This window comes from Rhinichthys klamathensis, unplaced genomic scaffold (genome assembly GCF_029890125.1).
Source record: "Rhinichthys klamathensis goyatoka isolate OS25496 unplaced genomic scaffold, OSU_Roscu_1.1 h1tg001054l_1, whole genome shotgun sequence".
Classification (NCBI taxonomy): Eukaryota; Metazoa; Chordata; class Actinopteri; order Cypriniformes; family Leuciscidae; genus Rhinichthys; species Rhinichthys klamathensis.
In genome coordinates, this window is record NW_026607323.1 from 77,380 (window position 1) to 104,110 (window position 26,731).

Below are 26,731 nucleotides of genomic sequence, written 5' to 3' on the forward strand. Positions count from 1 at the left end.
TCGTTCATCATGTCCTATAACAATATGGGTGGATTTTCAGGGGCCATCAATATTTAATACAGTAGCCTAACTAGAATGAAACTGAGAATGAAGCTGTGAATGTTTGACTTCAGACATTATAATGGATCTCAATTATTAAAGCTCACAGACATCAGCAAAAACCCAAAGGCCCACACATCACTCTTTTTCTGTAGCATTAGCTACTAAGCCTTTCAGCAGCACTTTTTCAGTTGAGGAACATTAATGCATTATCAATACTGATTAATCTTTAAAAAGGGCCAAGGCAAGAATAGCCTATGGACCTGAATGCACGAGGCCTAGAAGATCCGGTTAAAAACATCTTCCTTTGATTCTTAAATAAACAAGTAGGAAGCCTAAGTAAGTAAATAAATAAAGGGAAGGCCTCACTGAGGCCCTGTTTACACCTGGTATTAGGTTGTGTTTTGGTCTATCAGATCACAAGTGGACAACGCCAATACAGGTGTAAATGGGGTCATTGTGGACGGGACATTCAAAAGTTGGATTCATCCACCTGGATGATGATGATGAGGATGATAATGATAGATTTGTCAGCTAAATCTTTTCATAACATCAGAGTTAACATTCCATCCTTGAACAGTCACTCAGTGCTATTCACCGTCATTGATGAATCCCTCTCACCCTATTTGCACCAAACGTGAGTGGCGCATCAAAAACAAATAGAACCTGTTGCATCGACAGACGAGTGTTCCATTTCTGATTTGGAATGTTGGCTTTGACGCATCGTGGTGTACGCGTCTCTGCAGTCACATTCACAACCCAGGGGACTGTCCACAAAACAAAGAAAAACACACAAATAGAAATAATATCTATTTTCATTTGACGAAATCTCTTGTGTGTCCCCAAGCTATCTATTAAACAGATATGATCTAAATCTTAAAATCCATAACTGCTGTTGTTGGCTGGCTGATGCTATAGGCGAGTGCACTATTCTGCCAGCATTACTGTATGTGGCTAATATATTACATCTACAGGCTACTGTAATGTGTCACTAGACATTGACCAGCTGTCGAATACAAAACACTGAAACTTTCTTTAGGTAGTTAGGGAATTGAATCTTGCTCACTGTTAAAATTGGCATGAAAGCTGCAATAGTCGCTGAAAAAAAAGCTGCTTGTAAAACATAAAATTTAGGTTGTACTTGCTCTTAGCCACATATCTTCTGCTTCACATGAACGCTGATGGAAAAGTGGGTTTAGAATGACAAAAGGGTGAGTAAATGATGAATTTTTGAGTGAACTTTAACTTTAACAATTTGTGGTCTTCAATAATAAATGCCTAAAAGTCACCATACGCAAGACATGATGCACTCATTCAAGTGCCTTAGTTTCTTTACATCACTGTTAAATCATTTTCAACAGTAGGAAATAAGAAAGCGTAACACATTGTTATCACTACAGTACGTTTTCCTTCCCCAAGCACTGATCTGAGGCTGTACACTTTCATTTGGATGAAAAAAATAACACATCATAAAATATCAGTTAGGCATATGCTACTGAAACTGACATCGGTTTCATTTCATTTGACCACAATGACTCTATTGATCAAATAAGAGCATTAATGGCAGTTAGTCTGTCTCTCTCTCTCTCTCTCTCTCTCTCTCTCTCTCTCTCTCTCTCTCTCTCTCTGTGTGTGTGTGTCATATATCTTCATTTTGGTTTCCCTTCTGAGCGTGTTGCTGGAGCTGCAGACAGGAGAGAGAAAGAGCAATTTATTTTTACCTCAAGGCTCTTTCCCTTGGGCTGAGTCTTTCATCTTGTGAAAGAGGCAAATCCCTGTATCATTGTGCTTGCAAGAAAAGAGTAAACAGTATGACCTCCAATCGATGACCCTCAGAATCATGCAGAATAAACTGCCTTTAACTGATTTACAGTTAGAAACTGTAATCGCAGCATGTCTGAACATGTAATTATGTATTATAATATTCATTAGCTTTATAGCATATAAAGATATTTCAACTCAATGGATGTCCGGAGATATTGGCGTCCTGCACGTGTGTTTGATTCATTGATTTGATTTATGAAACAACGCCGCCACCTGCAGTTTAGTTGGTGTCATTACAATCTGTGCAGCGCCGTCACTGTAAAATTGTTTCTGTTCAGATCATTGACATTTTGTCTCAGTCTGAAAGTTATATTTATCATATTATGAAATAAATACATGCAAGGTCAAAATATTACTGCCAGAATATATTTTTGCTGCAAAATGTGTTCCTCAGGAAATATCATTTAAATATATAAAAACATTATTAGATATTTGCATTTTGGTTTCTTGAAATAAAAAAAGTTCATGTTTAATATGAGAAGTTTAATAGCTATTGAAATGTAATATGACTTAATATGGCAGGCTACTACAAAGTGTATTTTATTTTAGTACAGTAGTAACCTAGAAATATAGCAGAATCTTAAATCATTTAATTTGTTTCACATTTTTCAAATTATGTAATACCAGTATAAATTTTATTTTGAATCACAGATTATTATTGTGGTTTCTACCTTTACTCTCTGTATACGGATTAAATCAAAACAGCCATGAGAGAAAAGCAGGGACTATATGTAGAATGCCTTGTTATTAGCGACACTGGTGGCCGTTAAGTGAACTGCAGCCAACAACTTATTGCTCGTGCGTGCTCCGTGCACGTCGTGATTCAAGGCCTTTTTTGTTCTTTGCTAGAATGAAAAAAAGAAAAGAAAAAAATACATTTGCATAGGCCATATCTATGTTTAACAGACATCCCGACGCCGTCCACGCTGCTGCTTAGTGTGACATTTAGATGAATATGTAAAAATGTGCTGCGCGTTTTTCTCCCAATAACAAAATAAACACTCAACAGAAATTACAGCGGTTAAGAAAGCATCTGATCATTGCGATGTGGAGATGTTTGCACCAGCTCTGCATTTCACCGGCATCATGTCTACAGATGAGGTCATTAAAATGGTGCGGTATGATAATTATAAAGTAGGCTATTTGGAACTATATGACAATGTGAGTCTATGATTTGAATGAATCCCTTTTCTTCGCATGCCACTGACATTATAGTAGAGAATGGCTCTTTTTCAGCTTTATCCATTTCATGTTTCATTGAACGGAAGAGAGGATCTCCGGAGCGCGCGTACACGTCACATCCTTTTGATTTTCCCGGCAAAAACGTCCCACCCGAGTACTTCACATACAATCGGTAACATACTTTCACCAAGTAAGTCGGGGAAGGTCTCGTTTTTCAGTTTCGTTCACACGTTGGCAATAAAAAGCGATTAATGCATGAAAATTCTTACAGATAGGTAATTAGACAGGGCAAATTAATGAGACGTATATGGAGAAAATATGGAGGAAAAACTCCAAAAAATAACTGAAAGAAACTACTTTGTTAAAAGTGTTGTCAACACACCAGAGAGCCTGAAAATAAGCCTGATATAATAATGAAAACCAAATATAACCAGAATAAGGACAGAAATAGTAAAGGTGTGAGATTAAAAGGAAATTAAAATACCGCTTTTAACTACATGAAGAAAAAATACATAAGAAAACTGAGGGGAAAAAAATACCATACTCTGTGTCCCCAACGGAAACAGACCAACATGTAAAATCCGATTAATTTCCCTCATAGAAATGCAAACAGACAGGTGTAATATTATTTGTTTATTAGTCAGATCTAACCCGAGGTCTTATGTTCTGCCGATTAGATAATAAAAACTGTAATTACGTTCAGTTTATCCGAAATATGACAGGTCCTTCACAAACACCCAAATTGTAAAAAAAAAAAAAAAAATAATAATAATGTTCCTCTAACACAAGGACACATTTCAACAAATGTAATTGTGCATCAGTTTAAGCTCTGTTGAAGAGTTGGGAAGTGCATTGGAAATGTAACTCCAGAGCCTTTCTTGGAATGTTCAGCATATTTTATTTTCCTTAAATTGAGAACCGCTATTATTAATTCAATATACGCACTTGTCAAAACGCAAAATAAGGCCTGGTAACAGTGTTTCCATTAGCGAATCGGTTAAAGCTGCTAACCTTGTAGTCATTTACATAAATATGCCTCCATAAACACACAGATGGGGCTGTATTTTCAAATGTCATCATTTCACACATCAGCTACACATTATTTACAATCACCTGGGCCCATTTAATTCTGACTGATGGACAAACATTCATTTATCTTTGCAAATGCTCCCAAACTCTTCAAACAGGATGTTACAACCGACTCAAAAAAGGAGGGGAAAAAAATCAAACAGAAACAAACACTGCATTGATCATACATACTTCACATTCTGATGACATGAATACATCTCTTTTGAGGTGTGCTGGTAGAATAAGAAAATAACGTGACATGATTGTGCTGTACAGAAGCTCGTGTGCGTTGATGTTTTACAACTAGAAATAGACGCAGAGTCTCCACTACTCTTAAAGGCCTTTTGCGTCTGCTTTACAATCCATTATATACAGATCAGAATTCATGAAAACATTTAAAAGCATTACGGTTGAATTTGGAGTTTGTGGGAAATATGGGGGTCAGTGGAAGAGGTTGTTCATTATGGCAGACAGAAAAAAAAAAAACAAGATGAGTCAAATTCATGTGTAAAAATAATTCCTGACCATTTGATGACCCCTCTTTCATTCATTATGCTAATACCATTGGTTCCTTAATGTTCCGCTAAAGACCCTAGTCAGTTAGACGCCATATTTAATTTTTGACAGGAATGAAAACGAGGCTGTGGACAGAATTCAATGGATCGTATTGTTTAACAACAGTCTGATTGTTCAGTTGATGAAACGTCTCTCCGAGAAAAACTCTCAGTAGACAAAAACTCCATAAAACAGTTTTAAAAGGGTGAAAATCATGTTATCTAAGACATTTATACGTTCCATTGTAAAGACATTATCCCTCACAGCCTCGTTTTCATCCGCATTCAATTCAATATGGCATCTATAGGGTCACAAAAACATGTTCGGGTCATATTTCACCCCATAATTAAATAGAAAAACAAAGATAATATCATATAATTTAAAGAAAATATAAGCATATTTTTAGGCCATTGTGATTTTGACTTTTTTATATCACAGGAAAGTATGGAAGCTTGTTTCCGCCACAGAATGAAAAATAAAAAAGGTAATTGCGACTTTTTATCTCACAATTCTGACTTTTTTTCTCACAATTGCGAGGTCACATCTCGCAATTCTGACTTTATATCTCACAATTGCGAGATATAAAGTCGCAATTGCGTGTTGTAAAGTCAGAATTGCGTGAAATAAAGTCGCAATTGCGTGTAATAAAGTCAGAATTGCGAGATATAAAGTCAGAATTGCGTGATATAAAGTCGCAACTGCGTGTTGTAAAGTCAGATTGCGTGTTATAAAGTCAGGATTGGGAGATATAAAGTCAGAATTGATTGATATAAAGTCGCAATTGCGTGTTATAAAGTCATAATTGCGTGATATAGTGTCGAAATTGCGTGTTGTAAAGTCAGAATTGTGAGATATAAACTATTCTGAGGGGAAAAAAGTTAGAATTTCCCCCCTTAGAATTGGCCTGATAACTCGCAATTGCGAGTTTAAATCTCACAATTCTGAGAAAAGATATCAGAATTTTGAGATATAAACTCGCAATTATGTGTTATAAAGTCAGAATTGCGAGATGTAAACTCGAAATTGTGAGAAAAAAAGTCAGAATTGTGAGATAAAAAGCAATTCTGTCTTTTTTTTCTCGCAATTGCGACTATTTCTCACAATTCTGACTTCATATCTCGCAATTGTGAGATAAAAAGTCGCTATTATTATTTGTATTCAGTGGCGGAAACAAGCTTCCATAGGAAAGAGAATGTGTTTTAATATGGTAATAAGTATTCATGAAAATGGTGTCAATGTCAAAAACAATTTTCCTAAAACATGCCTTATTTTCTTTATGCAAAATAATATTTCTTCGATTTCACTGTGAAACAACTTGCATGTTTCGGAAAGACATACACATCAAATCATTGATCATTTTTAGATACAGTAAGACAGCATGAATTCATTCAATAATGTCAGGATTATCAAAACCAGAGGTAGAATATGACTATCCATATTACACCATGTGTTTTCCCTCTTTCTGATCCATTTTGTTCAGAAATGCAGGGTTTAAAGAACTGGCCAAAAAGTGTCGACAACAAACAGACCCACAGACGGACAGATAAACAGGGACTTTTAAAAGCACTTATGGACTTAATTTAAATGTGTTCCAATGCATTTTTAGCCAAAAGGTCTTTCCCTTCAAACTGTCCAGTGTCTCATATGCATCATACCAGGGCCCACATTCCCTGACAGTCATTTCCCTGTTATCATGTCTAATATGACTGTTATCGTACTAACCATGCAAAAGAAAAGTTATGACGGTCCTGGAAAACATCTGTGGCTTTCGAGAAGCTTCCCTCTTCTTCTAAAATTGCACTTGATTCAGATCTGTAATGAAAACTTCTGAAATAAGGCTGAACAAAAACGTTCCTCACCCAGTTATAAAAATGAAACGAATAAACATAAATTACAGATGCATCTAATAATTAAAAACCCGGGGCAAAATTACCCGTGGAACGCAAATCCTAATGAATCTGTGACCTAATGGTGTGAATCTCAGGAAAACTGTCACGAACATGTCCAGGTCATTATTCATCCCAAAAGAAATTATATTTTGCATAAAGAAAATGAAGCATTCTGTTAGATCCATAAAGACTTTTTTGCATTGTGACCACTGAGCATATTTCCAACCCAGTTCTCATTACCATAATGCAAAAAACAGCCACATTTAAATTGAGAAATGTATATACATCATGGCTGCATGTATTGTCCTGACTCTCATTTATACTGATTTAAAAGTTAGAAATTCTTGTATTACAGTATTTTTTATTGTAATACAGATATCAGTGAAAATAATGAAAATATATTTTTTGGGGATAAATTATGACAATTTTCATGATATTCACCCAATGACAGTACTTGCATTTTCTCTCACACTGAGAATTACGAATTTCCTTTTATACATCAAGTTGAACTGACCGTCCGCGGTCATATCATCACACTGATTTTGAACGAGGCATTTGAAATCGCTGTGGTCTCACGGTCTCTTGCTGTAGACTATCTCTCTTGTTGGTCAGAGCTGGCCTTATGCCCCGCCTCCTCAGTGGGCGTGTCCAGTACTGGATTAACGAATCCCTCAAAGTCCTCGTCGCCATGGCCACCACTGTCCTCGGGATGTGCGCTGACAAAGTCGTTCTCCCACTCCAGAGCGTTGGAGTCCTCAGAGGTGGAGGTGGGTCCGCTGTCCAGCTGTTTCCCGCCAGGACGGAGCGCCGCCCGTAAAATGTCCTCCTCCGTTTTGGAACGCTCCCATGCAGGACCCATTCGGTTCATTCCTGTGTAATGCCACATATTAATTCATTACAGTGAAGACACATGGATTAAGTCAGCCCTATTTGGTCTGTTATACAGGTCCCTGTACAAAATTTACCATTCATCAAAATGTAAAAAGAAAGTAAAACTGGAATTACTGATGACTCGTTTCAGGCCGTTCAGAATTGGTTCTTTCTTTTGGGAGACAATAACTTTATTTGTTGTGCACTTTGAAACTTTGCCGACCTTTCACATTCACAAACAGCTATATTACACACTGCATGAAGGTAATCTCCGAAAAAGCATAATAAGAGCACTTTAAAAATAATAATACAATTGTTTATTGTTTGTTCACACAGCATTAAAGGAATAGTTCACTTTGAAATTAATTTTTGGTATGTTTTGGCTTACCTCAAGGGCATCCAAGATGTAGGTGTCTTTGTTTCCGCAGTAGTTTCAATTTTGATATTTTTAGGTCAAACCGTTCTTGTCTGTCAGTCGTATAATGCAGGTCTATGGTCACCACCTCAAAGAGCATGCACAGAGAAGTCCAAATTAAACATGATTTAATGACTCGTAAATGTAAGTACACATTGATGGCCTAAGACACGAAACGAGCGGTTTGTGTGAGAAAACGAACAGTATTTATATCGTTTTTACCTCTTGTAACGCACAGACCGAAGCGCCCGCGCCCTCAGATCACTTGGACGTGGCTGTGATTACAAGAGGTAAAAACGATATAAATACTGTTCGTTTTCTCACACAAACCGCTCGTTTCGTGTCTTAGGCCATCAATGTGTACTTACATTTACGAGTCATTAAATCATGTTTAATTTGGACTTCTCTGTGCATGCTCTTTGAGGTGGTGACCATAGACCTGCATTATATGACTGACAGACAAGAACGGTTTGACCTAAAAATATCAAAATTGAAACTACTGCGGAAACAAAGACACCTACATCTTGGATGCCCTTGAGGTAAGCTAAAACATATCAAAAATTTATTTCAAAGTGAACTATCCCTTTAACAGACACATATTTTGATTATTTTTGTATTTGCAAATGTTAAAATTCGCATTAACCAAGATCAATAAACACTCCAAAATGTCAAAGTTAAAACCTGACTTGGATGTGACATTTAAAGCAAACAGTCAAACTGCAAAACAGCAACATTTAAATTGGCATGTTGTGACTTGACTTCATAGTTTGTTTAGTGCTCATAAATGATTTCTGAATGCAGGACGCGAGTGTTATTGGTTCCGTGAAGTCACTCACCCTCCTCATCCTCCCACTCCAGGTCCAGTGACGTGGCGTCAGTCTTACTGGTGAAGTCCCAGCTGCTCTCTGTGTTCGGCGTCACCACATTCGTCTCAGAGCTGAGTCCTTCACACACAGACACAGTCGATACAGATTTTAGCATTTAGAGATGAATACTAATAGAGATTTTTTCATTTAAATACATGTATTCTAATAGATTTTTAAATTGAAATGTGTTAATGGGAACTCACGGTTACCACGAAATGCTTCAGATTGAGCCTTCACACTCTGCAGGTACACCTCGAACTCTCCATCCGACGCTTTGCTGGGGAAACACACACACAGTTACCTCATCTGTTTGCAAAATCTGCGCACAGAAAGCCGCCTATTATATTTAATAGTGCGTGATACTGAACAGTTCTCTTACGCGTCTTTTTGCACTTGAACGGGAAGAATTCACAAAAATGTTGAAATATTCTCAAACACAGTTGGTTATGTCTTAAGTGAATGTAAACAGTTGACAAAGCAAACTCAGTATAACAGTATATTGGATCCGCACAGCTCTTAGTGACAGTAGTCTAATATTCTTGCTGCCGTCTCTATAATAACGTTAATCAAACAACTAAACTTTTGTATCTATATTTTTAATGTATATTTTATTTATAAAGTGCAGTGTTATTTAACATTTGATGACGGTTTCTGTACCTGAATACCTAAAAATGTAAAACCCTTTTTTGTTTACTTCGCGATTATTTCAATCGTATCTATGTTCAGGTGTATTTATTTGTGTGATTGCTAATTTGTTTACTTGTTATTTTTTAGTGAGTGTGTTTACTCGTCATTAATAATGCTTAAAATGTATATTAGTTGGGCTAATGTATATTTTTAAACCATAGGCAAAAGTTCCTTGTGTAAGTGTTCTTTAGCCTGTTGATTTTTGTTTTTGGTATTCAGCTCCAATTAAATGTTTTTGTAACAAGACTTCGAATGATTGGAATTAGGAATCGATATGAATCAGAATTGTTAAATTCAAAAGATACCCAACTCTACTCCTGACAAATTTTTTTTTTTTTTTTTTTTTTTTTTTTAAATACCACAACAAAACACACTTTAATGAAGGGATACCCAAATGTTTTTTTTTTTTTTTCTTTTTTTTTTTTTTTTTATTTGAACTTCAACTTAAAAAAAGTTCTTAAAGTTCTCCCTGAGATTTTAAGTTAATATTTCAACAATTTAACAACAGTCACACTTCTCTGGTGATGGCTAATGGTCACATGACATGAAGGTAAACAACTGAAATATTTAATCTTTTCAGTGAAGGTTTTATTGTTTTTATAATATTTTCTCTTTTAATTTTATATTCTTCAAATTTAATATATATATATATATTTTTTAAATGGCTCAAAAATAGGAAGATATTTCTATAGAAGTCTAGCTTAATTTGTTTCCACATGCTACTTGGTTTGATATTTTGTGCCTAATGCAATGACACTCATACATTTGTAAGTGTAACCTAAGGTGCTCGAACACTGAATAACGTTTGCATTAATTTCAGGTCAGATTGAACTTACGGTTTGTGCCGAGTGTCATTGCTCTCCGATTCGGATCTGGGTTTGGTCCTCTGTGGCTGCTGCTTTCCCTGAAAACAGAACATTTTAAGAATGGCGAATGACTCACTTCCACTAATATTTCACCAAGTGCTATGGTATCGCTCAGATTTTCAAAAACATGGCTAAAATTATTTCTAACTGTTAGTGCCAAAGTTTGGTGCCCTACTGGGAAACAGACAGCGAATGTAATATTAGCAGATGGTCAAACACACAAATCATGGTAGAAAGGAAAATTAGAGAAATAAAAATGAACAGAAGACATGAGGGCAAATTAAGAAGACAAATGCTAATAAAAACAGGAGGAAATGAGAGACATGTAGTTTAGGATAGTTAGTTTGAGGTGGAGAAGGTTTTCTTAGAAGCAGATTGATTTTGTTTTTTATCAGCATTAAGTGCTGAGTTTATTCACAAGACTTTGATCGATATTTGATGCTGGACCAACATTAAGAGCCTTCAATCCTGTTTATAAGTCCTTGATCTCGGCTATTCATTGCGTATCACAATATGTTTCAAAGATGAGTAATTTCAACAAATATATGATAAACAATGCATAACTTACAAACTCAAGCAATTTTTTTCTGAGTTGTTACTTATAAATTAGAACTGAAGGCATGTCATAAATGAGAAGGGTGTGGCTGAAGGTAAGTGGGCGGGGTTAAGAGAAGGGCTGGGCGTGCTCAGTGCGAACGCCTCACCTCCTTTAGCTTTCGTTCCTTAGCGAGCCGCGCTGCCTCGCGCTGGGCTGCAAAAGCAGCCTCCTCTTCTAGCCTTAACTTCTCCTCTTCTGCCACTAACTGGGCAAAAATCACAACAGGAAGGGAAGGTTAACTAAACTCAGAAATAAAAGCAGGGGTGAAAACCAAAGCAATGGAAAACAACAAATGAAACCATAAACTCAATGTAAGCTCTAACTTAAAGGCAACAACTTTTGACCTTGACCATTAAAATGTTTTAAGTCAACGTAAAATTGATCTTGTTTACACTATAAACAAGTTTCTTGTTCTGGTCGTATTGTGAACGTTTCATCAGGGCATATGTGATGATGGAGGTACGACTACGGATGTGACCTCCCGTACCTCTGCCTTCAGCTTTTTGTCTATCAGCGCCTGTTGGTCTGAGATGGCAGTGTAGCGTTGCTCTTTCAAGTGGCTGATCTCCTCCTCGCTGATGGGTCTGGACCAATGACAGAAGAGAGAGCAGAGTTCAAAGTCTCCCTCAGCCAATCAAAATCTGTGTGACCTCATGCCATGTGATCCACTGATCTGAGAAGAATGCGACTAATTGCAGTCCTCCTTACTTGAACTTGACGATCTGGTCAATTTTACAGCCTATCTTAGCCAAGAGCCAATCAAGTAGATAGGAAAAGACAGTTTGACCATCTATATAGTTTCTTTAAGTGACTTTTAGAGACAGACAAATATGAAATCAATATATTAGAAATCGGTCTTGCACTTTTTGTGCACAATATCCATCATAATATCCATAAACAGTCTTAAAAATTCATTACACCGTGTCCTATCCACATATGATATGTATCTTTTCCTTGTTAATCAGACTTGTTGCCCTAACCAGCAGCAATGGCGACACGCAACAGAAGATTATTTTTTTAGAAACGATTTCTATTTCTGCGACGTCGTGGCTGGAACAACAACATACAAAGTATGACGATGGTAATCTCACTAATTATGTGCTTTATTTAATTGTTAAAAGAATTTCATGCGAGTTTGAACATCATTTTGTGTGACCTTTATAGCCAAACTGAAAAAGACGATGGATAATTCACCTCAGATCTTGAAAATATATGCATGAAAACAAGAACTATTGCTCTATAATACATACCGCTTTACTTGAGTGTACTGTATGTATCCAGGTAAATAAAAGTAAAAACCCCAAAAGAGTCCAGATTAAATAATACCATACCTGGGGCAGCTTTGCGAGCTCTCACCCTGGAAAAGAAGGCAAAAGTGTTGACGTCTAAACAAAGGAGGAATATTATAAGATTAAAGAAGTTGAGTTGTGTGTTTCTGTAAGTGTCCTCACCTCATCGCTCTCCACAAGGTTCTCAAACTGTAACAGAACGCACGGATGTCACTCAAACTGCACAGCGATGAGAATGTATTGTATGTTTTTTAATTTTAAATACATTTTGATGACTGTACCTCAATGGTATAGTGTTCCCCAGCTGTGGTACTTTTGAAGTATTTAGACCTATTGGCAAACAAACAAAAAACAATCAAATCATCGGGCCAGGCTGGTTTTATGTGAGGTAACACTCACTTTCTCCTGGCAGAGCATATTAAAATATTTTATAAATAAAATGATTTAAGTTACAGCATTGTCCAATATCATCACTTGCGGTTCAAAAAAGATTCTGAGATTCTATTCTGTAAAAGTCAGAATCAAAATAGTAATAATCTAAGACTTAACAGACAACATATAAATAGTGAGTATAAAACATGCCTGGTAGGCTACTAGTTTATATTCAACAAATGCATTCAGATATAGATAAATTACACACAATGGCGAATGGCCCAAAGCTGATGTCCTAGGGCGGATTCACAAGAGGACTCTGGGCGGGGTCCTGAGATCAGACCTCAACTAATGCGGAAACTAGAGTAGCGTTGATGAGTCCGAGTCATTCAAGCGAGTCGGTTCCAACGGAGAACAGATTCGAATCATTGCTTAAAAGTGTGAAACAGAAATTCCCGTGTGTCATTCAACGCGGCGCATCGTTTTATGTATCCATTAAATATTATAATTAAATAATGACATCCCTTATCAAAATATAAATAACATTTATAAACTATTGTCGAGAACAGTGAAGTGGATTACAAACTCGATGCGAATCGGTTCACATGAATCATTTAAAAGGAACGATTCGTTCGCGAAATGAGCATTGCTAATGGGATTGATATCAGTTGCTTTCAACCTAAACTCTGCGTATATAATGTAACAGTTAAGCTGCATTGATATCTATCAGAACATTCCTTTAAAAAGATCCAGAGATGTTCCACTGTTCACCGGCTATACGTGTTCAATGCAATGCACCTGACAACAGGCGAGTCATGCTGCCAGAGATCACAGCTGGTGCAACTTCATATGAAATAACAAGCCCATGACTGACTCACCCTCCTCCTCTTTGTATCCTGTTTGCTTCCCTTCTAAAGAGCCCAAAACATTGAGCCCAGCAGTTCCCCATGGCATACACGGATCAGGTGTATGTATCAGCTAACGTTACTCTTCCATTCCTGATCCGTATCCTGCTTCTTTACACATTGCTCCGGATACGAGGACTGTATTCTGCATGACTCGTGTAAGCGCGTGCACGCGGCCGGTTCGCACAGGTGAGTCACCTGCGGACACTTCGCTCGCGCGACTGCATCATTCATCGCCCATGGGTGGCATTCTCAGATCTGGCCTAAAAACCGCTTTTGTTTCTTCTTCCTGACAACTCACACATGTGATTAATGTTTAAACTACGGCAAGTCGCGAGGCTCAAATACTGCAATGACGTTTCAGAGACACTGGGGGTCGACAGAGATCATCCATGACTAAAATTACCATGGTAACCACAGTTTCCACTAAAAATAGTTATGCTAGTGGAGGTGGTGCTAATAATTTTAAAGTATAACCAATAATAATTGTAAATAAACCAAATCAGCATATTAGAATGATTTCTGAAGGATAACACTGAATACTGGAGTAATGATGCTGGAAATTCAGCTTTGGTCACAAGAATAAATTACATTTTATAAATATATTCAAATAGAAAACAGTTCTTTAAATTGTAATAATGTTTCACAATATTACTATTTATACTGCATTTTTGGTTGAACAAATGCAAGCCTGGGTGAGCAGAAAATACTTCTTTCAAAAACATTTTTTTTAAATGTAAACTGCTCATGTATGTTATTAAAATTAAAATATATAATTCTAAATGTAAATTAATATAATTTGTCATACTCTAAACTAAACAATGTACTTAACTTGTCCCTAGCACATTTTGTTCATATAGTGATGCGTGCCTTGCCCCCAAACTGGTATTTTTGCAGAAGCTTTTGGTTTTTACTTTTTTTTTTCTAATTCTTTGGATATCAGACACCTACATATGGAGGATCATCTGCGTCTCCTCTGACTCAGAAACGATGGGGTCTCATGTATTACTTCATCAAAACCAAGACCCTGCTGTTTTTTTAAGGTCAAGGAGGATTAAAATCATATTAGGCAACGTTCTTTGACGCTTGATTTCAGGGAGCGCAAATTGCTCCTAACAGCAGGTAAAGCCGCGTGCCCAGATTGCACGCCAGGTACGGCGACACCATCTTTACGGGCCGTCGGTCTGAAACCTTCACGTATGATTACGTTTATATGCGCATGAATGTACAGATAAAGCCACACATACACCTGCTCCTATCGGCAGGCCAGCGGGGCTCTTAATGAAAAGTAGATTATACCTGTAGTCAGAAGACCGCTGTACTCGTGACACAGGTGAGACGACTGTTGTGAATGATACAAATGCTTGGCAAAGGTCCTGGAAAAACAGTGTCAGTTTTACGGATGTTTGTCAAGATGGCCGTCATCATTATCCATGGTTATTTACCGTGAAGGTCAAAATGAAAGTTCACCCAAAAATAAAAACTCTGTTATTTACTCACTCTCATGCCGCTTCAAACCCGTAAGACTTTCGTTCATCTTCAGAACACAAATGAGCTTCAGCAAGAACCAATGAGGTTCATTCTCGTGTTACGCAGCACGTTTGAGCTTCTGCAAGAACCAATGAGGTTCATTCTCGTGTTACACAGCACGTTTTAGCTTCAGCAAGAGCCAATGAGGTTCATTCTCGTGTTACGCAGCACGTTTGAGCTTCAGCAAGAGCCAATGAGGTTCATTCTCGTGTTACGCAGCACGTTTGAGCTTCAGCAAGAGCCAATGAGGTTCATTCTCGTGTTACGCAGCACGTTTGAGCTTCAGCAAGAACCAATGAGGTTCATTCTCGTGTTACGCAGCACGTTTGAGCTTCTGCAAGAACCAATGAGGTTCATTCTTGTTTTACGCAGCACGTTTGAGCTTCAGCAAGAGCCAATGAGGTTCATTCTCGTGTTACGCAGCACGTTTGAGCTTCAGCAAGAACCAATGAGATTCATTCTCGTGTTACGCAGCACGTTTGAGCTTCTGCAAGAACCAATGAGGTTCATTCTCGTGTTACGCAGCACGTTTGAGCTTCTGCAAGAACCAATGAGGTTCATTCTCGTGTTACGCAGCACGTTTGAGCTTCAGCAAGAGCCAATGAGGTTCATTCTCGTGTTACGCAGCACGTTTGAGCTTCAGCAAGAACCAATGAGGTTCATTCTTGTTTTACGCAGCACGTTTGAGCTTCAGCAAGAGCCAATGAGGTTCATTCTCGTGTTACGCAGCACCTTTGAGCTTCAGCAAGACCCAATGAGATTCATTCTCGTGTTACGCAGCACCTTTGAGCTTCTGCAAGAACCAATGAGGTTCATTCTCGTGTTACGCAACACGTTTGAGCTTCTGCAAGAACCAATGAGGTTCATTCTCGTGTTACGCAGCACGTTTGAGCTTCAGCAAGAGCCAATGAGGTTCATTCTCGTGTTACGCAGCACGTTTGAGCTTCTGCAAGAACCAATGAGGTTCATTCTCGTGTTACGCAGCACGTTTGAGCTTCTGCAAGAACCAATGAGGTTCATTCTCGTGTTACGCAGCACGTTTGAGCTTCAGCAAGAACCAATGAGGTTCATTCTTGTTTTACGCAGCACGTTTGAGCTTCAGCAAGAGCCAATGAGGTTCATTCTCGTGTTACGCAGCACCTTTGAGCTTCAGCAAGACCCAATGAGATTCATTCTCGTGTTACGCAGCACGTTTGAGCTTCAGCAAGAACCAATGAGGTTCATTCTCGTGTTACACAGCACGTTTGAGCTTCAGCAAGAACCAATGAGGTTCATTCTCATGTTACGCAGCACGTTTGAGCTTCTGCAAGAACCAATGAGGTTCATTCTCGTGTTACGCAGCACGTTTGAGCTTCTGCAAGAACCAATGAGGTTCATTCTCGTGTTACGCAGCACGTTTGAGCTTCAGCAAGAGCCAATGAGGTTCATTCTCGTGTTACGCAGCACGTTTAAGCTTCAGCAAGAACCAATGAGGTTCATTCTCGTGTTACGCAGCACGTTTGAGCTTCAGCAAGAGCCAATGAGGTTCATTCTCGTGTTACGCAGCACGTTTGAGCTTCAGCAAGAGCCAATGAGGTTCATTCTCGTGTTACGCAGCACGTTTGAGCTTCAGCAAGAGCCAATGAGGTTCATTCTCGTGTTACACATCACGTTTGAGCTTCAGCAAGAACCAATGAGGTTCATTCTTGTGTTACGCAGCACGTTTGAGCTTCAGCAAGAGCCAATGAGGTTCATTCTCGTGTTACGCAGCACGTTTGAGCTTCAGCAAGAACCAATGAGGTTCATTCTCGTGTTACGCTGCATGTTTGAGCTTCAGCAAGAACCAATGAGGTTGAGGGTACGTACATAAGGGTAATAATGACAGAATTGTCATTTTTGGGTGAACTATCCCTTTAACCTCTGAACACATAAAATGACTCATTGATTGCTGTCGAATAGAGCTAATGCTCTCCATATGGAAGCATTTTTTTGTTAAATTCTTCACAGATAAAAACTAAATGTGTCTGCAGGCATTAGAGCATGTGGTACATTCTGCAATTGATGAAACGTCCCATGTCATTTAACCTGCAAAGACTAATGAGACCTTCCTCAGTTTTCGAGCCTGCGGCCATAGTAGCATTTGCTTTTTCATCCTTTAGATTATGTGCACTGCATTTTAGTAGCTTAAATCAGATTTAAGATTAGAAAGAAAAAAAAAGCTAAAAATAGTTTTTGTTGGGTGAAAAGACCATTTTTAGGGGAGAAACTAATTAGGGTCACTCACAGCATCATGCTAGCACTGCATAAAACAAGAACTGCAGTTTTTTTGGAAACTGCAGAGAAACTTAAGTATGTCCTGCTGTGGACGAAAGGGCAAACTGACATTCATCCTCTGATTCCCTTTGACCCTTGCACCGGCTGAGTGTTGGTCACAGATGCTCAAGCTCGACAAGGCCATGACTACAGTCCAGAGAGCAGGAATTATCATCTCTTATTACACACCCTCTGGAATACTTCATTTTATCTGCTCAATTTGGCATTTAAATATCCTGGTCTAATGAGTGCTAAACAATCAAACATTCTTATGTGAAACGTTTAAAAAGCCATTTGAAATGAACAAGGAATGTTTTTATCAGATGGGTGGCTTATGTAAATATACATTATATACTAAATATACTTATTATATACGTAAATATAGGCCTACACTACCGTTCGGGTTTGGGGTCAGTATAGGTTTAAAAAAAAAAAAAGCTTTATTAAGCAAGGACACTTTAAATTGATCAAAGGGACAGTAAAGACATTTATAATGTTTTTTTTTTCAAATAAAGGCTGTTTATTTTTGTTCTTTTACTTTCTATTCATCAAAGAATCCTGAATCCACAACTGTATTAGTGTATATTTGCATAAGCCTTAAAACACCCTTGATGAATTCTTGTTTTTGCACTGTATTGTACATGTAAAATATGCAATACTTTCAATATAAGTCAGATTAGGATATATGTTTTTTTTTTTTTTTTTTTACTTGCCACACAAAATGTTTAAGTCTGATTGCTTATAGAGAGTTATAGCTGACCTTTTCCTCGATAAGGCGATTTGAGTTATGTACTGAAGGTCACTGTGTGTTAGGGGTTTTATGCAAACTGTGAATTTTAGCACACTACACTAATAAGGTTTTGTAGCATTTCCCAAATTTAAGGCTTTTTAATAAAGCGCTGGGTGCTCTGACAGATGGGGAATGTGGTCAGATGTCTTTAACCCCGCTGAGACCCACGGCCCAGATGATGTCTAATCCTGATGCACCAGCAGAGAGGTTTCTGAACCGGTGATTATAGTAAATCTCACAAAAGCCTCAGAGAACAGAGTGACGTGAAGTTTAAGTTTGCTAGTAATATTCCGCGGTCTGTTGCCATAGTTACTTAAATCGTTCCTCAAGCACCACAGATCCTGATGTAATCAGTTATGCTGACATCACGGCGGCCCATTGGGGCCAACATCCAACCAGAGCACAGAGCATAATCCAGAGGAGAAACTTCAGCTTGATCTTTAAATAATTTTCTTACTCAGATTTTTTCTACAAATATCTACACATTCTTAAATCAGGATACATTTACTTTAGAAGCAAACTGACTCAAGATGTTAAGTTTTGTTTTGTAAAAAATTAAGTAAGTTTATTTTTCTGATCACACTAGCAAAAATGTGTTCTCGTTTTAAGCCCAAACTTACTTAAAGTCCCCATGAAATCAAAATATATATTTTTGGCTTTTATGAATATGTTAGCCTTATTGTAAAATGTACATTTAGAAGATATAACTATTAAAATTGTACAGTCTTTCGCTTCCGCCAATATGGATCAATGATTTTGATGACATCACTCTGCACTTCAGCATCTCATCAGATTGCTTTCCATTGGGGTGAATGTAGTCTGGTTTCACGTTAGTGTCACGCAAACCTAACGTGGTCCAGAGACACGAGAACACAGAGCGGATCATATGCGCGAGTTGGCTCAGAACACAAAACATGTCAGACCCATTCAGCACAGAATGCTGTATTGTAAGGCGATATTGAGGGGAACCTGTTAGAGATTAGGAGGAACTGCATCTGTACTGAGATCAGCGGCTCCGGCCGAGCTGTGATTTAAATGAAATGCTATTGGCTATGTATTAAAAGGGGAGGAGCTGTTCCCGCCCTGCCTTCCTGTTTCAGTGGAAATTACGTCAACACGCTAAATAATGGATGGATGAGTTCATTAAAATTACACTGTTATGATTGATTATAAGTCAAGTCAAGTCACCTTTATTTATATAGCGCTTTTTACAATACAGATTGTATCAAAGCGCTTCACAGTGATAACATGAAAACAATATAACAAAAACAATATAACAATATAACAAAGTTTGTTTCTAAAAGAAATTGCGTCAACGTCCACCTTAAGTAAGGCAGATCAATAATATTATTGAATATTAAATGTTAAATGTCCCCAACTAAGCAAGCCAAAATCCAAGGCAACAGTGGCAAGGAACCAAAACTCCATCAGGTGACAGAATGGAGAAAAAAACCTTGGGAGAAACCAGACTCAGTCGGGGGGCCAGTTCTCCTCTGGCCAACGGAAGAACAGGGCATGATTCGGGCAGCATTACAAGTCAGATTGGATCGGAACATTTAGAGTATTTTTTGGAAGTCCAAGTATGCACGCCGGTCTTAAGACGAGTTGTTGAGGATCAGTGCCGTCCACCATAGAGAGTCCATATCGCCCGTGTTGAGTCGTCACTTCATAGGCTTTGTGATTGGAGCATCTGAAGTCTCCGTGAGAGGCTGGATACAAACTGGAGCTGACGAACGCCATTTTCTCGGGACTCGCGTCCCGAGATAACAGCAGAAAAGCAAAGGGAAAATAATTAGCGTAGCTGCTGTTCATAATGATGATTTCCATAACACAGGCGTAAAAGACAAAACATGAAGACAGTGACTCTTGCGTCCCAAAATCACCCCCCTCCGTCCCCCACTCAACTCAGCCCAGCTTACTGACCTCTACGTCCCTCCTGCTGCTGAGACCTAACCACAATCTCACAATCTCTCCGCAACCCAACCATACGCGCCAACCCGTTGACTAAGGCTGTCGAGCCCCACTGGTGCGTGAATAGGCAGTTTCAGTGGACAACGGTTCCGTATGGCATACCACCTACCGCAACACAATATCTGCCCAACCACCCGTCATTCACGCAATATACACAGGAACGTAATGACTGCAAATACTATGCAACCTATACAGATAACCTACAGTCTCTTCAAGTTTTATAGTATTAAATGCATTTGATCTGATTCAGCAGTATAATAAAAGGTAAGCATTATGTAAAGGCTTGGCTAAAAAGATGCGTCTTTAATCTAGTTTTAAACTGGGACAGCGAGTCAGAGCCTCGAACAATATCAGGAAGGCTATTCCAGAGTTTAGGAGCTAAATGTGAGAACGCCCTCCCTCCTTTAGTGGACTTAGATATCCTAGGAATGACTAGAAGCCTTGAATTTAGTGATCTTAAAGAACGCGATGGATTGTAGGGCGATAGAAGGTCCATTAAATACACAGGAGCTAAACCATTTAGGGCTTTATAGGTCAGTAATAGTACTTTGTAATTGATACGGAACTTGATAGGTAACCAGTGTAGAGATGATAGAATCGGTGTTATATGATCATATTTTCTTGACCTAGTAAGAACTCTAGCGGCTGCATTTTGCACTAACTGTAGCTTGTTTATTGAGGATGCAGGACAACCAGCTAATAAAGCATTACAGTAATCTAGTCTCGAGGTCATGAATGCATGAACTAACTTTTCTGCATCGGAAACAGATAGCATGTTACGTAATTTAGCAATGTTTCTAAGATGGAAAAAGGCCGTTCTTGTAACATATGAAATATGATTTTCGAAAGACAAGTTGTGGTCTAGTATAACTCCCAGGTCTTTTACCGTAGAGGATAAAGTAACAGGACATCCTTCTATATTAAAGTTGTATTGTAAGTGGTTTTGTGGATAGTTTTTTGGACCAACAAGTAATACCTCGGTTTTATCTGGATTTAGTAGCAGGAAATTATGCGTCATCCAGCATTTTATATCTTTAAGACACTCTGTCAATTTTGATGAGTTAGTGTTTTCATCTGGTCGTGATGAAATATATAATTGAGTGTCATCAGCATAACAGTGGAAATTAATTCCATGTTTTCTTATAATATTACCAAGTGGCAGCATATATATTGAGAATAGCAGAGGGCCTAACACCGATCCTTGCGGCACTCCATAGTCTACTGACGTTATCTTCGATTTTTCCCCATTTAAACAAACAAAATGGTAACGGTCTGATAAATACGATCTGAACCAGCTTAATGCCTGTCCCTGAACACCAGTGTAGTTTTGTAGTCGATCCAAGAGTATTTTATGATCGATAGTGTCAAACGCAGCACTAAGATCGAGTAGAACTAGTATTGAGATACAGCCTTGGTCAGAAGCTAAAAGTAAATCATTTGTAATTTTAACTAGCGCAGTTTCTGTGCTATGATGCGGTCTGAATCCTGACTGAAATTTTTCATATATCTCATTTTCTTGCATGAAAGAGCACAATTGAGCGGACACAGTCTTTTCTAGTATTTTAGACATAAATGGAAGATTTGAAATCGGTCTGTAATTTGCTAAGTTATTTGGATCTAATTGCGGTTTCTTAATGAGAGGTTTTATTACTGCCAGCTTGAATATTTTTGGAACATGACCTAAAGATAAAGACGAGTTAATAATATTAAGAAGAGGCTCTTCCACTACAGGTAACACTTCTTTCAGAAATTTAGTTGGTATTGGATCTAATAAACATGTTGTTGGTTTAGATGCAATGATAAGTTTATTTAGCTCTTCCTGTCCTATAGTTGTAAAGCGGTGTAGTTGTTCTTGAGGGGCGATAATTGAGGCTGAATCATAAGACACCATAGAGGATTGTACATTTACAATTGTGTTTCGGATGCTTTCTATTTTCTCATTGAAGTAGTTCATAAAAACATTACAGCTATACTGTCACGGAATAATTTGCTCGGGTGATGTCTGTTTATTTGTTAGTCTAGCCACGGTGTTAAATAAAAACCTTGGATTATTTTGGTGATTTTCTATTAGTTTGCGGAGATGCTCAGCCCTGGCTGCTTTTAGAGCCTTTTTATAACGTGACATACTGTCTTTCCACGCGATTCTAAAGACCTCTAAATTAGTTTGTTTCCATTTACGCTCTAGGTTACGAGTTTCTCTCTTGATAGCATGCGTAGCACTGTTGTACCATGGTGCTTTAGTTTTCTCTCTAACCTTTTTTGATCTAATTGGTGCAACAATATCTAATGTACTAGAGAAAATGGTGCTCAAACTGCTAGTCATTTCCTCTAGTTCATCTGTTTGTTTGGGTTCACTGAGCAGCTGAGATAGATCAGGTAAGCTATTTGAGAATCTATCTATAGTGGTCGGAAGGATTGTTCTGCCTGGTCTATAACGTGGCGCAACATGACAAATTTCAGCAGTGCGTATTATACAAGTTACCATGTGATGATCGGTGAGATCGTCACTTTGCGGTATAATATCTATATCGGTTGGATTGGTTCCGTATGATATAATTAAATCTAGTGTATGATTTAGACGATGAGTGGGACCACTGACATTCTGCTTGACCCCAAAGGAGTTTAATAAATCTGTAAACGCAGTCCCTAACGCATCGTTTGTGTTATCTACGTGTATGTTAAAATCTCCAACAATTATTGCTTTATCGGCATTGACCAATAGATCTGAGAGAAAGTCTGCAAACTCTTTTAGGAAATCAGCATATGGCCCTGGAGGTCTATATACAGTAGCCAAGGCTAGAGATAATAGGGATTTATTTCTTACATCTAAGAGCGCAACGTTTAGCACCAGTACTTCAAACGAATTAAACCTGTGACCTGTTTTCTGAGTTACATTAAGAATATCTCTATAGATTGTTGCAACACCGCCGCCACGACCGATCAGACGGGGCTCATGCTTATAACAGTATCCTGGCGGGGTAGACTCATTTAGACCGAAATACTCGTTTGGTTTAAGCCAGGTTTCAGTAAGGCAAAGTACATCGAAGCTATTATCTTCGATGAATTAGATTATAAAGTATATTTGAGACTGTGGACTACAGATCTGACTATGTGAGATTAAAGTGACAGTACAGAATGACTCTTTCTGCATTATTCTGAACATTGTATAAGCATTTGTTTCGTGTCATTGAGTGCGCACATAAATATCACATATTTTTAAGTTTCGTTACAAGCTGTTTACAAATTGGTAATATAAAAGCGGTTAATGCATGAAAATTCTTACATATAGCCCCTTTAAATTTTTTTTTTTGTATTTATTTTCAGAAAACAAGACTTAATATCTTCAGTCAATTTGCTTCTCAATTACATGTGTCACCACCATTTAGGAATGTTTAGATATTTGTACTGGAAAACAGAAGAAGAAAATCATTTAGTAGCTCAAGAGTTCACAGTTGTGTCACTGTCTTGGTCTCAGATGTTCCCAAATTCTGCAGGAGAAATTAACTGCATAGAGTCATGTTCAGTTCTATCATTTACTCACCTTCATGTTGAGGATGTTATTTATACTGTAAAACAGAGAGAGAGAGAGAGAGAGAGAGAGAGAGAGAGAGAGAGAGAGAGAGAGAGAGAGAGAGAGAGAGAGAGAGAGAGAGAGAGAGAGAGAGAGAGAGAGAGAGAGAGGGCGATACTGTTTACTAATACAATTGGCCACTCCATCACCTTCACCTTCAGCTTCCTCAGCAAGGCAGTTGTCATCTTGGCGTGTGTTTGGGGTCGTTATCATGCGGTTCAGCATAGTTTCTGAAGGGAGGGCATCATGTTCTGCTTCAGAATGTCACAGTACATATTGGAATCCATGTTTCCCTCAATGAAGCGCAGCTCCCCAGTACCAGCGGCACTCATGCAGCCCCAGACCATGATGCTACCACCACCATGCTTGACTGTATAAGACACAATTTTCTTGGTACTCCTTACCCGTGCGAGGCTGTTTAAATTGTCTTGGAAAACCTCTGTATGACCCTGGCCTGTACTGTAACTCAGTTTCAGGGTGTTGCCAATCTTCTTATAGCCTATAGGCCATCTTTGTGGAGAGCAACACTTCTAATTCTCAAATCCTTAGAGAGTTCTTTGCCATGAGGTGCCATGTTAAACATCCAGAGGTCAGTATGAGAGAATTGTACTCAAAGCACAAATTGTAACTGCTCTAATTCAAGACACACAAATTTGTATGGTACTGACAAGCAGACAAAAACATGAACATGATGAATAGGACATGTGGCTTTGCATGGTTAAACGACACAGCTATTATCACTTAGGGTGTACTCACTTTTGTTGCCAGCTATTTTGACAATAATGGCTGTATGTTGAGTTATTTTCAGAGGACAGTAAATACAGTATATACTGCTATACAAGCAGCACATTGACTACTCTAAAATATATCCAAGTTTCATTTCTATAGTATTGTCCCTTGAGAAGACATACTAAAATGTTTGCTGAAATGTGAGGGGTGTACTCACTTTTGTGAGATACTGTATGTTACTTTTAGTGCCTTATATATTTTCATAAATAATTGTAACCAATGTTAAAATGTATATTTGCAGATTCTTTGTTACATCTGAAATTGGTTGTTTGCCATGTGTTTTAATGCATTATACATTCAAAAGGTCTAACAAAAAAAGATAAGTATGGTTACAATTATTCATGAGACCATACAGTACACTGCATTGGAAGGTGCATTACAGGGCATAATTCATGCATTAATACTTTTATAATGCATTACATATAAAGACTTTAAGTAAAGTCTTACCAAGAATCTTTATTATTTTAACAGTTAGAAGTTGTATGTAAATGCACACTATATACACACACTATACTTATTAGATAAGTATACTTTCATTCAAGAGTCTGCAGGGGTCAGTAAGATTATTATGTTTTATGTTGTATGGCAAATAATACTTTTTTGAGCAAAAGCGCCAATCTCATTGGTCGGATGGTTTTTGGCGCGGCGCGTCAAACTATAAAAACGAACCCGAGGCGTTTTTAAAAAAATGACGCTTTTACGAGTGGCGTTTTTCGCGCCCTTTGCTTAGTCACAAGGCGTTAAACGTCGGCGAATATCGCGCGCGAAATTCGTCCCGGTGTGAACAGGCCTTTATACAGTAAGGATTAAATTGATCAAAAAGTGACAGAAAAGACATTTATAAGTTACAAAAGATTTTGATTTCAATTAAATGCTGTTTTTTTAAACCTCTATTCATCAAATAATCCTGAAAATCCTGTGTCATCGTTTACTCACCCTCATGTTGTTCCACGACTTTATTCTGTAGAACAACAAAAAAAGGAGAAATACTGTTATAAATCCTGGGGTTTTTTTTCTTCATGCAATCACAAAAAGTAAGTAAGTCCTTAAGTAAGTCCTTCCATATTGTGATCGAGTTAGTTGAACTTTAAAACCAAATCAGTACGATTTCCATTTGTCGCGGGTTTTGCTCTCGCCGCCTTACAGTAAAAGAAAAATGTTTTGCCTAAAGAAAACTTAAATATGTAACTTTTCAATAATCCTCTTGACATGCAAATAATATCAAAGGGAATCTCCATGTTTGATGTCATTCCCACGGTGCTGATGATAACGTATGATGTGGATGTGTAAAGAGAAACTCTGTGACACACATATGTTTAAAGTGTCCTTTCTCTTTCACTCCCTCATGGATCACTGTATGCCGAAGGGACCATAAAGCAGATGTGATATATAGTCCTCCTGTGATCATTTTTCATGGCTTTTTATCATAGCTTCACAGTTCTGCAGATCTGGGTTGGTCTCCTCCTCCTGTGCTCCTCCATGCACTGATCCTCCTCCTCTTGGTCCCTTTCACACACAAACACACACCATGCCAGGCAGCTCGCATCATGGAAAATATACACACATCCAAGTTAGATTTTTCCATTGAACCTGCAAATCATCTTCATCCTTATGCGGCTCTGTCAGAGGGAGGTTGCTGCAGACTGCATGATTACAGAAAAACTGAGTTTTAGCCAATTATTACGAGTCCGGTCTGGTTGCAAGCTGTTCGTTTGTGTGCAGGGGTTGATGTTTTGCCTTTCTGATCATTTGATGATCATATTTTGTTCTCTATCCATGTTAGTGGAAAACATTGCTTCTGAACACTGCTTATATATATATAATAGAAGATCATTTCACCATTTCCATGGCAACTAAACCCTCAGTTCAAAGGTAGCTGTGGGATAAAAGTGTTTTGGGTCTTTATGAAGCAGGATAAATACTTTGCTGCTACTGTACTCAGAATGACTAGCAGGGTCACCAATGAATGTCTAGAGGGTCATTAGTGAAAATGTATTTGTGCAAAGTTACAATCTATCGGTTGGCCTATCTATCAGTGCCCTGTGTGGAAACATCTGGGGTTGAAGGGTATTTGTGAGGACACGGCGCTGCTGGAGACTTGGACAGGAGTACAATCGCTCTGATAACTGCCACAGCGAGCTACTCTCTCAATAGACAATGCACATTTCCTTACAGAGTTTGGAATGATTGATTTGAGACATTTTGAGATGCTGTATTGAAACCACATGAAGAATATGATGAAATTCTTCATATTCGGAGAAAGATAGAACTTTAGAAAAGCATCACTTTTTCAAAAAAAAAAAGAAACGTCCCTTTTTCAGGATATTGGATTTTAAAGGTATCTTTGTAAGATCCAAAAAAGC

The 26,731-nt window shown here is 38.1% G+C and overlaps 1 protein-coding gene across 3 annotated transcripts; it reads right to left on the reverse strand.

Moving 5' to 3' along the window:
- Positions 1-6,891: 6,891 nt before the first annotated feature.
- ap1ar (adaptor related protein complex 1 associated regulatory protein) lies at positions 6,892-13,742 on the reverse strand. Of its 3 annotated transcripts, none has more exons than XM_056244709.1 (10): positions 13,399-13,742; positions 12,430-12,478; positions 12,311-12,337; positions 12,191-12,216; positions 11,347-11,443; positions 10,966-11,064; positions 10,232-10,299; positions 8,918-8,985; positions 8,679-8,786; positions 6,893-7,427 (listed from the first exon to the last, which is right to left on the reverse strand). In XM_056244709.1, the coding sequence occupies exons 1-10, from the start codon at positions 13,467-13,469 to the stop codon at positions 7,150-7,152; spliced, it is 891 nt and encodes a 296-aa protein (XP_056100684.1). In that variant the 5' UTR covers positions 13,470-13,742; the 3' UTR covers positions 6,893-7,149. The 3 variants fall into 3 exon arrangements, with proteins under 3 accessions (XP_056100685.1, XP_056100684.1, XP_056100683.1); XM_056244708.1 differs by having other exon boundaries at positions 6,895-7,427; positions 8,912-8,985; positions 13,399-13,740; XM_056244710.1 differs by lacking the exon at positions 10,966-11,064 and having other exon boundaries at positions 6,892-7,427; positions 8,912-8,985.
- Positions 13,743-26,731: the final 12,989 nt, after the last annotated feature.

What these genes read in the sequence shown, in the direction of transcription:
- ap1ar (XM_056244708.1), bottom strand. Translation starts at nt 13,469, where the DNA reads ATGGGGAACTGCTGGGCTCAATGTTTTGGGCTCTTTAGAAGGGAAGCA. An exon ending in AGGATACAAAGAGGAGGAGG is followed by an intron (nt 12,479 to 13,398) that starts GTGAGTCAGTCA and finishes GTTTGCCAATAG; the next exon opens with GTCTAAATACTTCAAAAGTA. An exon ending in AGCTCGCAAAGCTGCCCCAG is followed by an intron (nt 11,444 to 12,190) that starts GTATGGTATTAT and finishes TCATTGGTCCAG; the next exon opens with ACCCATCAGCGAGGAGGAGA.